The following is a 16,201-nucleotide window of genomic DNA, read 5'->3' as shown; positions in this document are numbered from 1 at the left end:
GTAAGTGCCTATTGTGAGCTTAGCACTCTAAAAGATGCTGTAATTCACAGAAATGTGTCTTCTGAGAGATAAAATTTTGAGATGCAAAAACAAGAGGACAAATATAGGATAAACAAGTTTTTAAAGCAACACAGTTTTAAAATAAAAAAACATTATTAGAAATCACAAAATGGAGATGTCCATACTACTTGGAGTTAATGGGAAAAGCTTCTTGGAGAATAATGCACTTGAATAGAACTTCATTTAGGGAATAGGAAAAAAAAGCATCACTGTAGTAATGTTTATGAATTATCATTTAGCAGATACAAACAGGTGCCGCAAGCAGTGGCTCACGCCTATAATCCTAGCACTTTGGGAGGGTGAGGCAGGAGGACTGCTTGAGGCAGGAGTTCAAGACCAGCCTGAGCAAGAGTGAGACTTCATATCTACAAAAAATAGAAAAATTAGCCAGGCATAGCAATGTGTGCCTATAATCTCAGCTACTCAGGAGGCAGGAGAATCACTTAAGCCCAGGATTTTGAGGTTGCAGTGAGCTATGATGATGCCATGGCACTCTAGCTGGGGTGACAGAATAAGACTCTGTCTCCAAAAAAACAAATAAAAGAGAGAAGGTGGCCACAAGGTCTATATGTATGAAGTCAATATTCATTTTGAGAAACAGAGGGGAATAAAATTGGATCAGTGAAGTGCAATATCAGATTATATAGGACTTGGATGTGTGTCGATTTCCTCTGTCAGTAGGTAATAGAGGTGCTGTCATGGCATACAAGATTAATTCAAAAAAGTTAAGAAACTGGAAGCAGAAAGAGCAACTAAAGAGGCTTTTCCAACATTCCAGACTTGAGTTGAAGAAGGACAGAACCAGAAAAATAGCAGGGAAAAAGAAGTTAAAGACTACAAGAGGCATTAGATGAGGAGAGATTAAACCTAATTACTTCTAATGAAATACATGGACAAGCTTGAGATAAACTTTTCAAGTTATTACTATTGTATTACTTTATTGCCAAGACTTTAATTTCTCTCAAGTCAATATATACACTTGTTTCCAAAAATGGTCTTAACTAGTCTTTACAAAATAAGTAGCCACTTCAAATATATAACTACAGTAGTCCCCTACCATCCACAGTTTCACTTTCTGTGGTTTCAGTTATCCATGGTCAATGGCAGTCTGAAAATATTAAGATATTTTAACAGAGAAAGAGAGAGAAAGACACCACATTCATATAACTTTTATTACAGTATATTGTTATAACCGTTCTATTTTATTATGTATTGTTGTTAATCTCTTATGGTGCCTAATTTATAAATGAAACTGCATCATAGGTATTTATGTATAGGAAAAAACATAGTAAAAAATTTTTTCCAGTATTATCCACAGTTTCAGGCATCCACTGAGGGACTTGGGACATACACTCCGCAGGTAAGGGGGATAACTATACTAAACTAACTGCTATTCTGTTGTTCTTTACTTCTCAGTTAAGAATGTTGGGGCAAGAACTGATAGAATGTGGAAAGTAATAGAATACATATCAAAGAAGTGAAAAAAGTGACAAAGAAAAGCAAGGCAAATGACAAGGAGGGTTAGAATAACAAAATAAGTTAAATTTGTGGGCTAAGTAATGATGTCACATAGACAACAGAAGAAATGAATAATTATAACTAAAAAATGAATAATTATAACCATAGATGTGAGACTTGAAAAGGATAAATATGGGCAGTAGGAACATAAAAAAACATAAAGAAGCAATGTAAAGTAAGAATAAGAAGAAAAAAGATTAAGCCCTGTATTATACTACAGGTTGAGCAATAGAAAAATAGAATAGCAGAAAATAGATTCATAACAAAAAGCAGCTGCTCAGAAGCAAATACCCTGAATAATACAGAAACTGCGAAATAGTACTTAAGGAATTTGTAGATGGATATACAAAACCTAATGACAATTTCGCTATTCTCTAAGAGATAAATGTATATTATATATAGATCACTGCAATTAAATAAAAAAGAAAGCATTGCTAAGATTATACATTACAATAAAATAAAGCCACTGCCAAATTGTATGTAATTTATCACATCAGACAGGGTCAGCTGTCTGATAAAAGAGAGAGGTCTTTTATTTGATGGGCTACAATATGATTTGACATTTTCTATGAGGAAAGCAATGTGTTACTAAAGTTATTTTTTAGTTTTTATTTTATTAATTTTTTCCCTGGTTAGTTTGTCACATCTGCATATTTTTTAGTTTTTATATTTACCTCCTGAATAAATTTACTGAAATCATTACTCATGGTAATGATAGCTATCATGAGTAATGAGAATTTATTTTTAAATATGAAAAGATACAATATGTTCCTATTATTAAAACATACTCAGAGTATTAATATTACAACTTTCCATAAAAATACGAAATTTCACATTCCAATTAACACTTTAATTTCCCACTTTTTGGCAAAAATAAATGAACTTTTTAAAATATAATCCTAACTGTATATTTGTGTCAATAATATCCAACTCCTAATCACCTAATCTAATAGATGGGAACACCATTACAAATAATGCAAAGTAATTTATACTTATCTCTAGGATTCATTTTTATACTCACATTCAACTATGTGTGAATGCTATATTACTTCACATCAAATAATGAAGCTATACCATAAGGCCCAGACGCAGAACAATCTGTAAAGCTATCAAACTTTCTTGTGCTCTACTAATGCCCTGCTTAAATACTATCTGCTCCCCACCCTATGCAAGGGATAAACTCAGTAGCTTTCAGGCTGAAATCCTACTATTCCCTCTCCATCCTCCCAAATCCCTCCCAACAAAAAAATAAAAATAAAACAAAACACCCAAAACCAAACAAAAAAACAAACAAACAAAAAAAAAACAATCAAAAACCAAAAATGAAATAAAACCCCGCTTTCTGTCCCAATCACACCTTCTCTAGGGGAGGAGGCCTTTCTTGGTGGTTGAACCAGGGTTGGGGGAGGGGAGACTGTGGTTCTGGTTCAAGGAGACTCCAGAGTGCTGCAAGGTTCAAGTCAAAAGGAGGTGAGAGAGTCAGGTCAAACAAGCATCATTCAAAATGTTTAATTCCCCCAAACTGGAAAATCACAGTTGACTATATAGCACAAATAATTCCAAAGGAAATACAAAGGACTCTCTACTCTCATTTCTATCTTATCTGCTACTATATGTACTTGTATTACTACTAAACTAAGTGAAAAGAGAGATGTGATCCTGCAGGAATAAAGTTCACAAAGGATTGCCTATAACTCAGTTAACAGTAAGGATTTCTAAGAAAATTTTCACAAAGAGGCCTTTTCTAGGAATAAAATAAACTGCATCAATAGTAGCAGAAGTCCTACTTGAAATAAACATTCATTAGTTCTTCAAGTGCTTTATGTTTTCCAACATTAATAAGTTAGTAGCATTCAAGAAAAATAAATTAATGGTGTGAAACATTTTACCTGCATTTGTCACAACAGATCATGTATCCATCATCATGTGTAAAACCACATATGCACCTGGTTACGTCAGTACCATAACTTCCATCCTCAGATGTGCTGATTGTAGTAGCACTGGAAGTTTCATCAAAATTAGGAGTAGTAAATATGCCTACTTCGTTTTTGCTAATAAGAACTGATGGAGGAGGGGAAGCCGGAGGTGTTGGAGGAGGACGAGCACCATAATTATGGTCCTGGATAATTGAACACAAACATAGCACGTATTATTTAATTTCAACTATGTTATGAACTAAGCAACTTAAATAAAATTCAACCTTTAATTTGAATACTCAAGAGATACAAAAATGGTTTACTTGTTCCTTAAATACCACTAAAATAATGACTCGGTGAAGCTACCATGTTTCCCCAAAAATAAAACAGGGTCCTATATTTATTTTTCCTCAAGAAGACATCCTAGGGCTTATTTTCAGTGGATGTGTTATTTTTTTTAAGTACAGTACAACAATCTACATTTATCCAAATATAGTTAAGTCGTCTTCTTCTGGAACATTATCATAACTTCTCCAAACCCCAATTCCATCCTGAATTTCTTGCGACTCTATTTCCTTTAGAACCATTGGCCCCAATCTCTCATGTCAAGCAATAGAGCTCTCATGGGGCAGATGAGAAGGCCTGCTCCTCTTCTTTACCGCTCTGTGATGAAATGCATGGGTTGTGCAGGTACGCTGCGTAGCCATGCCCATTGCTAAGTCTTATTTTCAGGTTAGGGCTTATATTGTGCAAATGCTTAGAAATCCTGCTAGGGCTTATTTTATAGGTAGGTCTTATTTTCGGGGAAACACGGTAGATGTTAAACCCCAGTAGTAAGTGAATATATCTATTTTTAAGGTGAGGATGGTCATTTTCACATCTAAACCTTACTCCCTCCCCACCAAATCAGAAGGTATCTTCACAGTCACACAGCTCCACCTTCAAGATGAAAGCAGGTGCAAGATGTGAGAATAGAGGTAAATTAATAAATAAATAACACTCAGAAATATGGAGGCTAAAGAATAACAAAAACAACAAAGGGATATTATCACTATAAGGTATATATGATTTTTCTAAAAATTTGGTGATTTTTATTCTGGTCCAAGTAGTAAAAATCTCTCATAATTGTACCTTCATAATAACAAATGTGTCCAGTTCTGCAACTATGTTTGAATCCAAACTCTGCTTTTTACTAGCTATGTAATATTGAATAAGTTAAATTAGATAAGCTTTCATTTTTCTGAGCTATGAAACAGAGAAGAAAATGATATCTCATGTGGTTGTTTTTGAGGATTAAATGAGATTATGTAAGTAAATATACTTAGCAGAGATTCTCAAATATAATAAGTTCTCAATAAATGGTAACTATATAAATTACTATATATATAATCAGAATTAACAGCAGATAGATAGTACAACAAACCTTAACTATAGTCTTCTTATAGAGAGAGTAGAGAAATATAACATCAAACTATTAACAGCATAAATTGGAAAATAATAAGAGTTTCTCTCATAAAATTTTAATCCCTTAAACAATACAGTAAGCTTAATGAAAAACTAAACTCTAAGTTATATATCTAATTATAGAGTATAAAACAAATATGCTTTTTAAATATGAAGTTTTAAGTACAATACCATACATATCTACTTTCAACCTTTAAATTTTAAAAATATCCTTCCAGAGAAATATTTGACACTTACCGCATAGGGCAAACCAATGTAACTATGTGAATGATGCGAGCTGCTGGTATATAACTGGTGGGGATAACTGTTGGATTTCTCAACTACCACAGGGCTAGCTTCTACGGATTCTGGTCTGGGGGGAAAAAAGTTGCATCAAAGAGAATTCCATTCATTTTTGTCTTTTAATCAATTAAAAATAAGTACTTACACTAAAATATTGGCTATACAAATATAATGTCTATATATAGTAGGTAGATACCCTATAGATATATCCTATCTAGATTCTGTGCCATAACAAAACTTTTAGGTAAAATAAATGTCCCACTCCAAGTTCAAATACAGCTTCCCTCTCTACCATTAAAAAAAAAAATTACTAAAGACCAAACATTATTTAATATACCCAGTAGCACTGGAAACACTAAACACAGGGGTACAGAGAAGTAGCAGATGTAATTTAAACAGGACTAAGGATACCCTGAATCTATATGGACCTCAACTTGAACGTGAAGTATGCTTGTCAATGTTCAAACCTATACGTATTGAGTGTGCCTAGTTATAATAGAGCCTTGGAAATGTCAGTAAAGTTAGAGACTAGGAAACTCTCAGTGAACCAGGATTTATACTTGAAAAAGTGAAAAATAAGCAGCAACCTGTAGTCAGATCAGCAATTCTGGTATAGTAACAGTTAAGTGATGGTGACTAACCAACTACTGATAAAACCATTTGCCCACTATAGCTGACCTGTAAGTTTCCCAACCTAGTATTTTACATATTTTAGGTCATTAAATATGAAATGTCCCATTGTGAATCAGAAGTATAGTTTATTGTATCTCAAACAAGAAGTAGTACAATTAATCAAAGTATATGCCTAAACTATAGACACAGTTTTACCATCTTAACAGTACTTTGTTTATGCCAGCAGCGAAGAAGCCTGGAGAGTGAGAGGTGATGAAATCACCAAAGGTGTCCTCCACAGCTTGTTGAGAATTGAATATTTTTCCTTGCAAGAAGTGATCTAAAGTCTGGAAGAAGCAGTAGTCAGTTGATGCGAGGTTTGGTGAATACAATGAATGAGAGAGAGTTTCTGAGTCCAGCTTCCGTGGTTTGAGCTGCGTTGTTTGTGTGATGTGCTTGAGCATTGTCTTTCAAGAGAATTGACCTGTCTTTATTTATTTATTTATTTATTTTTGAGACAGAGTCTCACTCTGTTGCCAGGGCTATAGTGCCGTGGCATTAGCCTAGCTGACAGCAACCTCAAACTCCTGGGCTCAAGCAATCCTACTGCCTCAGCCTCCCGAGTAGCTGGGACTACAGGCATGCACCACCATGCCCCGCTAAAATTATTTCTATATAGTTTTTTTTTTTTTTTTTTTTTTGAGACAGAGTCTCGCTTTGTTGCCCAGGCTAGAGTGAGTGCCGTGGCGTCGGCCTAGCTCACAGCAACCTCAGACTCCTGGGCTCGAGTGATCCTGCTGCCTCAGCCTCCCGAGTAGCTGGGACTACAGGCATGCGCCACCGTGCCCGGCTAATTTTTTCTATATATATCAGTTGGCCAATTAATTTCTTTCTATTTATAGTAGAGACGGGGTCTCGCTCTTGCTCAGGCTGGTTTTGAACTCCTGACCTTGAGCAATCCGCCCGCCTCGGCCTCCCAAGAGCTAGGATTACAGGCGTGAGCCACAGCGCCCAGCCTCTATATAGTTTTAGTTGGCCAATTAATTTCTTTCTATTTGTAGTAGAGATGGGGTCTTGCTCTTGCTCAGGCTGGTGTCGAAGTCCTGACCTCGAGCAATCCTCCCAACTCGGCCACCCAGAGTGCTAGGATTACAGGTGTGAGCCACCACAACTGGCCTGTCTCTATTCATTGACCAATCTCACCTGCCTAATCCAAGCATCTTCATCATTTCATCCAAATGGTTGCAGCAGACATTTGCTGTAATTGATTAATTAGGTTTCATGAAACTGTAGTGGATAATATCAGTACTGGACCACCAAACAGATACCATTAGCTTTTTTTGATGAATATTCATTCAGTTTTGAACTGTGTTTTGGCACTTCATCTTTATCCATCCATCTTCTGACATTCATTTAATTCATGCAGAACCCATCTATACAGCTTCTTTTTTTTTTTTTTTTTTTGAGACAGAGTCTCGCTTTGTTGCCCAGGCTAGAGTGAGTGCCGTGGCATCAGCCTAGCTCACAGCAACCTCAAACTCCTGGGCTCAAGCAATCCTACTGCCTCAGCCTCCCGAGTAGCTGGGACTCCAGGCATGCACCACCATGCCTGGCTAATTTTTTCTATATATATTAATTGGCCAATTAATTTCTTTCTATTTATAGTAGAGACGGCGGTCTCGCTCTTGCTCAGGCTGGTTTCGAACTCCTGACCTCGAGCAATCCACCCGCCTCGGCCTCCCAGAGTGCTAGGATTACAGGCGTGAGCCACTGCGCTCAGCCTATCCAGCTTCTTTACCTTGCTGATTTGTTTCAAATGGTCCAATGTGTTGGAATAGTAACATAAACCTTGCTGCTAAATTCACAGTTTGAGATAGATTCGCTTCCACTACAGCTTTCAGCTCATCATTATCCACTTACATCTCAGGTCACCCACATGGCTCATTTTCAAGATTAAAATCACCAAAATGAACTTCTCAAACCATCCATGTACTGTGTGTTCATTAGCCACATGATTCCCAAATACTTTGTTAATATTTCAAGCTGTCTGTGCTGCACTGATTCCATGACGGAACTCATATTAGAAAATAACACGAATTTTTTACTTATCCATGGTTTCACAAAACTTGCTCTTAAAAAATTTTTTTAAAGATAATCACAAGCCAAAAGGTGCATTTGCAAGACTGAGGATGTACCTTCACAGTAAAAATAAAACAAGAGGTATCAAAGTGAAATGTGAGAGAGACCAACTGTCAAAGTTGATAGTTAAGGAAACTGGACATTTCATACTTAATAACCTATACATTGCTTTCCCAACTTCTTTACTCATACCATTCCTTCTGAGGCCACTTTGGCTAACTCCCATTGATCAATGTGGTAGTTCGGTCATTCACACTAAAATTAATCTCTCCCTTGAACATACACGACAGCATGATTTATTTCTGTGCCTATATTTCACAATACTATGACCACCAACGGAAATAATTTTTTCATGACAACCCTTATCCTACCTCTTATTCAAAACTTTCCCTTAGAACTTAGTATTATTTGTACTATTAATGATTTAAGATGTCTTAATGGCTACACTCTAATTGGTCATGAGACTGGCAGCATAAAAAGCAATTTTTATAGTTAATTGCTTCTTAAAGTCTTAGTTTAGCTCCAAGTGACTGCTGTTTGAGCCTAGATCACCAGAATCAGCAAAAAGAGATAAAAACTGAGGTTATTAAATGGTTCTGAAGGAGATTACAAAAAGTGGAGTCTCTAACATGTTCTGAATACAGTCATGCTTTGCTTAACGAGAGGGATTTGTTCTGACAATAGGCAATTTCATTGTTGTGCCGACATGATACAGTGTACTTACACAAACTTAGATGGTATAGCCTACCACATACCTAGGCTATAAGTAAAGCCTATTGCTCCTAAGCTACAAACCTGTACAGCATGATACTATATTGAATACCATCAGCAACTGTAACACAATGGTAAGTAACTACATATCTAAACATAGAAAAGGTAAGAGTCAAAGCATAGTACAAAAGATAAAAAATGGTACACCTGTTTAGAGCAGCTCCAATATAATCTATGTACCACCATTTTATATGGGGGGGGGTCCATCACTGACCAAAACATTGTTGTGATGCAAATGACTGTACTTTGAAAATAAATACTCAACTATTATCTGCACTGTTATAGTAAGAGTTCCTTATTCATTATTTTAAAAGAAATGTTTCTCAATTTGAAAATTAACATGCTCATTGTATAAAATTTAAATACAGAAGTACATAAGAAAGTGAAAGACCATGTCCCCACCCAACTCCCAGACATTCCCATGTTAATACTGCCATGTATCCCCCTCTAAATTTTCCTAAGCATAAATGTATCTTAACATTTTTTGTTTTTCTAAAACTGAGAATATATTCTGTGTATTCACAATTTGCTTCTTTCCATCTTTAAATATGAATACATGTCTATCTCATTCTTGGTAATAACTGCTGATTTCATTATATGAATGTACCATAGCTTATTGAACAATTTCCCTACAGGTAGACATTTACATTATTTTTATTTTTCACTATAAAAGTATCACTGCAAATGTACACCCTCTGTGTATCTTTTCTGCGTACATAGTAGTAATTTCTACAACATTGATTCCTGGAGGTGCAAATGCTGAACAAAAGGTAAATGCACAGAAAATTAATAGATCCTGCCAAACTGCCTTTGATTACTTTACAATATTGACTCTTTTAAAATTACATAGAAAAAAGAAGTGGAGTTTTAGCCATGATCTACAATGCTACTATTCAAGCAGCATGCAGGAACTGTGGCCAGGGTATAAAGAGTCATGGCCGGGTGCAGTGGCTCATGCCTATAATCCTAGCACTCTGGGAGGCCGTGGTGGGAGGATTGCTCGAGGTAGGAGTTCGAAACCAGCCTTAGCAAGAGCGAGACCCCCATCTCTACTATAAATAGAAAAAAATTAATTGGCCAACTAATATATATAGAAAAAATTAGTCAGGCATGGTGGTACATGCCTGGAGTCCCAGCTACTTGGGAGGCTAAGGCAGTAGGATTGCTTGAGCCCAGGAGTTTGAGGTTGCTGTGAGCTAGGCTGATGCCACGGCACTCACTCTAGCCTGGGCAACAAAGCGAGACTCTGTCTCAAAAAAAAAAAAAAAAGTATAAAGAGTCACTCCAAGATTTAGATCAAACTCTGCAATATGTTACTAAAGGATATGAGTAAAACTGATAATTTGGGGTAGCTAATGATCAGAAGTAAAATTAAAAAATCTTTTAGTGCAAATGCAGATAAGTTCAAGCATGCAAACCAGTCACAGAGGCTTTGTATGATTTCATGATTCAAATTAAAGCTGCTGCACTGATGAGCTGGCAATGCAAGAAAGTAGAATTAAGATATCCTCATGTCTAATGCCTGTACAATAGAGCCCTCTTATGCCCATGGAATATGTTCCAAGACCCCCAGTGGATGCCCGAAACCATGAATAGTACTGAACTCAACTACCATCAATGAGAATATGTTTCTGGTCATGTCTTCCACCCACAAATTGAAAGCCTTTCCCATCTTAACTAAGCACTTACCACTTACTGTGGCCATAACTTTTGTAGTTTGAGGTGCAATCACAAAACTAGCACAAATTCTTCTTCCTTCTTCACAATCATGCACAGAAGATTCATTCTTAATGTATATTTTAGCAACCCCATCATATGATTTTTTTTCTTTCTTTATTAAATCAAGAATTTTCACCTTTTCACTTAAAGGAAGCATTTTATTGCTTCTCTTTGCCATATCTAAATTGCTAGCATCACTACTCTTGTACTTTGGGGTTACTTAAACCTAAGCTCTGTGATACCAAAACCATCAGTTTGATAACCAAGATAGCTAAGCAATTAATGAGAGGGTAGCATATATAGTGTGGATACACTGGACAAAGAGACGATTCATGTCCCAGGCGAGACGGTACAAGATTTTATCATGATACTCAGAATGGCATGCAATTTAAAACTTATGAACTGTTATGTTTCTGGAATTTTCCATTCAATATTTTCATACCCTGGTTGACTGTAACTGAAACCTCAGAAAGTGAAAATGTGGATAAAGGGGACTACTGTACTTATTAAAAGTAATTTGAAAAAGAAGGTGACAATAGCTTAAAAAAAACTCATCTATTTTAAGGACTTTTCCAAACTATGGAATACACCTTAATTAAAAGAAAAAGAAAAAAATTTTAAGGTAACATATATTAGAATGGTTCTTTAAAAGTCCCATGGTCCTAAATATCTCAAATCTCTTCATTTCTAGAGCACAGTAAATATGAAAACAACTTGGTGACAAATATTAAAAGTCAAACAGCTTTTGATATAGTAACCCCATTTGCAGGAATTTATTCCTAAGGAAGTAATTCTCACTAAAGGCAGAACTACAGAATTGAGATGTTCGTTGTAATACTATTCATAAAACTATTAATAGAAAATGGAAGCAGAAATCATTTCAATGTCCAATCAATGGAAAATGATCAATTATACCGAGCAAGCCTATTACATTCATATATGGACAATAGCCAGGCGGAACTCACAGTAACAAACTGCTATATTGAGGTCGAAGAGTACTCTTCTAAAATCTCCTAGAATGTCATCATAAACCTTTAACAAATTTTTAAAGTACAAAGAGACAATATGTGATAATAAATTTTTGTGTAAATAGCTGCTACAGCATTCTGTTTAGCCAATTTATATACATTCACATAAATAACTAGATAATATAAAGGTGTAACACTTATCGTCAAATAAGAAACTATTAGCATAGTGTTTCTAAGTGATTATGTGTCAAAACATAATCCATGATGCTGTGTTCATCCTATAGTCAAATGAGATTTCACTTAACATAATTTTGATGTGACTTTTCAGTTAAAGAGTAAAGCAGCTTATATACTAATTTGTACTCATTTATATATTGCTTTGTTTATGCTCTTAAATCACTGAATCAGGAAAGGATATTCTCTTTATCCATGGGAAACTTCCCAAAAGATATTCATTCCCTACTCTGAGAATTCAAAATATTCACAGATTTTCAAAATGGTCAGAAATGGCAGGTAGTTAAAATTATTACTAATATATAAGCAATGACATATGGACAAATGGTTAAAACCACCATAAGTTATAGACGAACTCACTTTTTCAAAACTGTGAATTCTGTTTCCAACAAGCAGAAGAACTGAAATACATAAAAAGAGATTCTAACATGCAACTTGGCTCTAAAACTAAATTAAGTATGCTCTCATGTTAATAATTAATCCAATAATTGGGTGCTGACTGCTTCTTTTAGAAGTTCTCTGACAGCTGAAAAGTGCAGAAGGAATAATCAAATTAGAAAAACCACCTATCTGTAACCCTTAAGAGATTATAAATCTAGGCAACAGATAACTATGGATGCTGAAACAGGTAAAAGGTTGACAGGTAGATAACAGTACAACACCCAAACCTCTTGATAATTCTTATCTTCACAAGTTAAACAACCAATCTGTATTTGCCTCTCCTAAATCTATGTAATAGAAAGTACACAGGCCGGGCGCTGTGGCTCACGCCTGTAATCCTAGCTCTTGGGAGGCCGAGGCGGGCGGATTGCTCAAGGTCAGGAGTTCAAAACCAGCCTGAGCAAGAGCGAGACCCCGTCTCTACTATAAATAGAAAGAAATTAATTGGCCAACTGATATATATATAAAAAATTAGCCGGGCATGGTGGCGCATGCCTGTAGTCCCAGCTACCTGGGAGGCTGAGGCAGAAGGATCACTCGAGCCCAGGAGTTTGAGGTTGCTGTGAGCTAGGCTGACGCCACGGCACTCACTCTAGCCTGGGCAACAAAGTGAGACTCTGTCTCAAAAAAAAAAAAAAAAAAAAAAAAAAAAAAAAAAATAGAAAGTACACAGTCCTACTTACAAAATATCATACCAAAAAGAAAAGAAAAATCAGAGAAATGGAAAGGAAAAGAACCTGAAACTAATAAAATATCTCTGAATCTAAATACCAGTTTATCAGAAATATGGGGCAAGTAAGAATTACATGACACCAGAACAAAGCAATCAGCCAAATTCAGAATGTTAAAATCTCTATAACGCCAAATTTTCCAGTACATGGCATGAGGGAAAACAAATTAAAGAGGAGGGGGTTGTCACAGACAAAAAGAGATTCAAGAGACGTTTTAATCAAATATGCTGTGTGGATCTTGTTTGAATCCCAAATTGAACACACCAATTACAAAAAAAACATTTTTAGACAAGTGGGGAAATGTGAAGATGAACTGAGTATTTTAAAGTATCATTAATTTTGTTATATGAGATAATAGTATTTTTTTTTTTTTTTTTGAGACAGAGTCTCACTTTGTTGCCCAGGCTAGAGTGAGTGCCATGGCGTCAGCCTAGCTCACAGCAACCTCAAACTCCTGGGCTCAAGCAATCCTCCTGCCTCAGCCTCCCGAGTAGCTGGGACTCCAGGCATGCACCACCATGCCCGGCTAATTTTTTCTATATATATTAGTTGGCCAATTAATTTCTTTCTATTTATAGTAGAGATGGGTTCTTCGCTCTTGCTCAGGCTGGTTTTGAACTCCTGACCTCAAGCAATCCACCCGCCTAGGCCTCCCAGAGTGCTAGGATTACAGGCGTGAGCCACCACGCCTGGCCAATAATAGTATTTTTTATAAAAAGTCCTTAACTGTTAGTGATGTACACTGAATAATATATGGGTGAAGTGATAGGGGAATTTGCTTTAAAATACTTCAAGAAAAAAAGAAAACTTGAGGGATAGGTGAAACAAGATTGGCAAAACTATCCAGGCATGGTAGTGTGCACCTGTAATCCCAGGTCCTGGAAAGGCTAAGGTGGGAGGATCACTTGAGCCCAGGAGTTCAAGACCAGCCCAGGTAGGCAACATAGTGAGAACCTGTCTCATCAAGACCAAAAAAACAAAACAAAAAATAAAAACAAACAAACAAAAAAAACTCCAATAAATCTTGTTTTTAAATTAGACTGGCAAAACTCTGAATACAAGTTCAAATACCCTAAAGCTGAGTAATGGCCACCTGGGATTATTATTCTGTTCTCCCTACTATTATGTATATATTTACATTTTCAAACTAAAGGGTGAAAAAGAAAAAAAAAGAGAAAAAGAAAAAGAAGAAAAATCCCCTAAGCTTTTATCTTACATTTAATATTTCTATACTCTGGGTACCAGGAAGATGTCCTGGGCGTTTCTAAACCTCTATTTGTAGAATCTCTCTTAACCCTTACTTATTAATTTCAACATATTTTTCAAGGCTTATTTCAACTGCTCCTTAAAGAGTAGTTTCCTGACTGCTTCAAATCATCATAATTTTATCACTCCTAAAGTACTCATTTACTATATTGTTAGTTTATTACTTTTCATGTAATATGGAGTTAAAGGTATGGAAGAGGGGCCAGAGATGAGGGCAGATAAGCCAGACAAGGACCAGTTCAGGAAGGACCTGGGGTATCAAGCTAAGGAATATGATCTTTTATCCTGGAAAACTATACAGAGGCACTAATGGCTGGTCTCTCCCTCAAGCAAGGTAAATTATATGATCAGAGTAGTACTCTGGCAAGACAAAGCTGAAGGCTTTAAACAAGAGTTTGAGTAAAATGTAAATAATTCTAGATTCAGTAGTTTCAGGAGAAGCCCTGAACCTAATCAATGCATGTAAAAAGTGCTACCTCTGCAAGATTCTTGCCCCCATCGTCACTTACAAATAAATTTCCTCTGCTCAATCTAACCCTCCACTTTTCTGAAAAGCACTTAGCACTCTTGTTTAGTTTCAAAGTGATCCTCATGAGTGTATGGGTTCAAACTGGTAAACTTTTTATTTATGAAAGGGATATTAAAAGGTGCAGGTTGTTATCACAAGTAATTCCACAATTTTATCCTTGAGTTCCTTCAACTCTCCAGTACAGTACCAACTGCCTTGGTAATTTGCTTTCATTAATTTCTTATGAGGTATAGAATACAGGGTGAATTAACCACTGTTATATTCAACTGATACTTAGTTGTTTTCAATGACAATGTAAAAATAAAGACTTTTCAAATATTTTGTTATTATAATAAAAGAAGACTTGACTCTTGGTAATCTCTGAATCTATCAATTACACTACCAACAAGAAGTTACTATTAGTTCTCTGACAGCTGCCTTCTTATTCTTTTTTTTTCTTAATTCTAGCAGCCTTCCTTATTATACAGTATATTTTTAAAACCTTACCAAACTTGGTGTTTGCAGGATATGTCCAAATTATCCTCTCATCCACTTAATTTCCAGTTATTACAGGATATGCCAAACTTCTCTGAAACTCCTTTTCCCCATAATAGACCATTCTGAATTCTGAAACTTATTATTTGGCTGTTTATTTACAACAGAATCTTTTATTTAGCCAAACAAAACTTGAATCGGTTTCAGGTGTCTATCTTTACTATATTACTATAGAGCTGAAAAGTGATCTTTATATAGGCTCTAGAGTTGGAGAAAATAAAATTATATTTCAAATTCTTACTTTTAACTATATGATCTGGAAAACTGCATCATTTATTCCTCTTGTCAGTTAAAGAGTATACGATTAGAAATTTCCTTTGTACTAGAGAATTTTATATCCCTCCTCCTTCTATATCCTGTCCTAATGTATTTTATCATGGTCAGTACATCATCACTCAGTAGTATTACACATTTCAATCTCCTTTGAGTCACTATCATAATTCTGCTAGTTTCATAATGCCTTTTAATATTTCCCAGCTTCCCAAAATAGGTACTAACCAGAGCTACTACTTTAAAAACTCAGTATTCAATGTATTGGAATCATACCAACGTTGTAAGATTTTTTACATTCAAGGGACTTATCATTCAATTCTACAGCCCCTGACATCTTTCTACAATGAAGAGGCTATTTCTAGCTTTAGTTCTGTCTCTTCTTAACTGATAGAGAATTAGCGAGGATACTGGCATTAAACAATCATTTCTATATAATAAACTTCAAGGTTAGCCATAAGAACACCAAGCAATACGACTCATGACTCAATGATTACTTTATGCCAAGCCCTGCACTAAGTGTTACAATACAGTGATATCAGTGATAAAACAGATAATGTGTTTGTAGTAATGAAGCTTATGTTTTAGTAAAAATATAAAGAAACAGTGATGAAATAAAACAAGATGATTTCAGAGAAATATTTCAGATACTATTAGAGATAATGATAAGAGGAAAGCCTCACTGGAAGGTGATATTTAAATTCAGCTAGGACTCAAAAGAATAATAATCCAGGCAGAAGAAACAGC

At 35.6% G+C, this 16,201-nt stretch overlaps 1 protein-coding gene across 8 annotated transcripts in view; it reads right to left on the bottom strand.

Annotated features, from left to right (window-relative positions):
- KMT2E (lysine methyltransferase 2E (inactive)) overlaps window positions 1–16,201 on the bottom strand; it is a 109,301-nt gene that overhangs the window by 53,499 nt on the left and 39,601 nt on the right. For 7 of the 8 annotated variants that reach the window (XM_076006508.1, XM_012746734.2, XM_012746745.2 and 4 more), the window contains 2 exons: window positions 5,196–5,310; window positions 3,468–3,697 (listed from right to left, as the gene is read on the bottom strand). In XM_076006508.1, coding sequence (XP_075862623.1) covers window positions 3,468–3,697; window positions 5,196–5,310 — 345 coding nt within the window. Of the gene's footprint in view, window positions 1–3,467; window positions 3,698–5,195; window positions 5,311–12,043; window positions 12,085–16,201 lie in introns of all 8 variants that reach the window. The other variant, XM_012746755.2, reaches the window with a different exon arrangement.

This window comes from Microcebus murinus, chromosome 9 (genome assembly GCF_040939455.1).
Source record: "Microcebus murinus isolate Inina chromosome 9, M.murinus_Inina_mat1.0, whole genome shotgun sequence".
In the NCBI taxonomy this organism is placed as follows: Eukaryota; Metazoa; Chordata; class Mammalia; order Primates; family Cheirogaleidae; genus Microcebus; species Microcebus murinus.
Note: the sequence above shows the minus strand (reverse complement) of the source record. Positions and strands in the feature narration are given on the sequence as shown.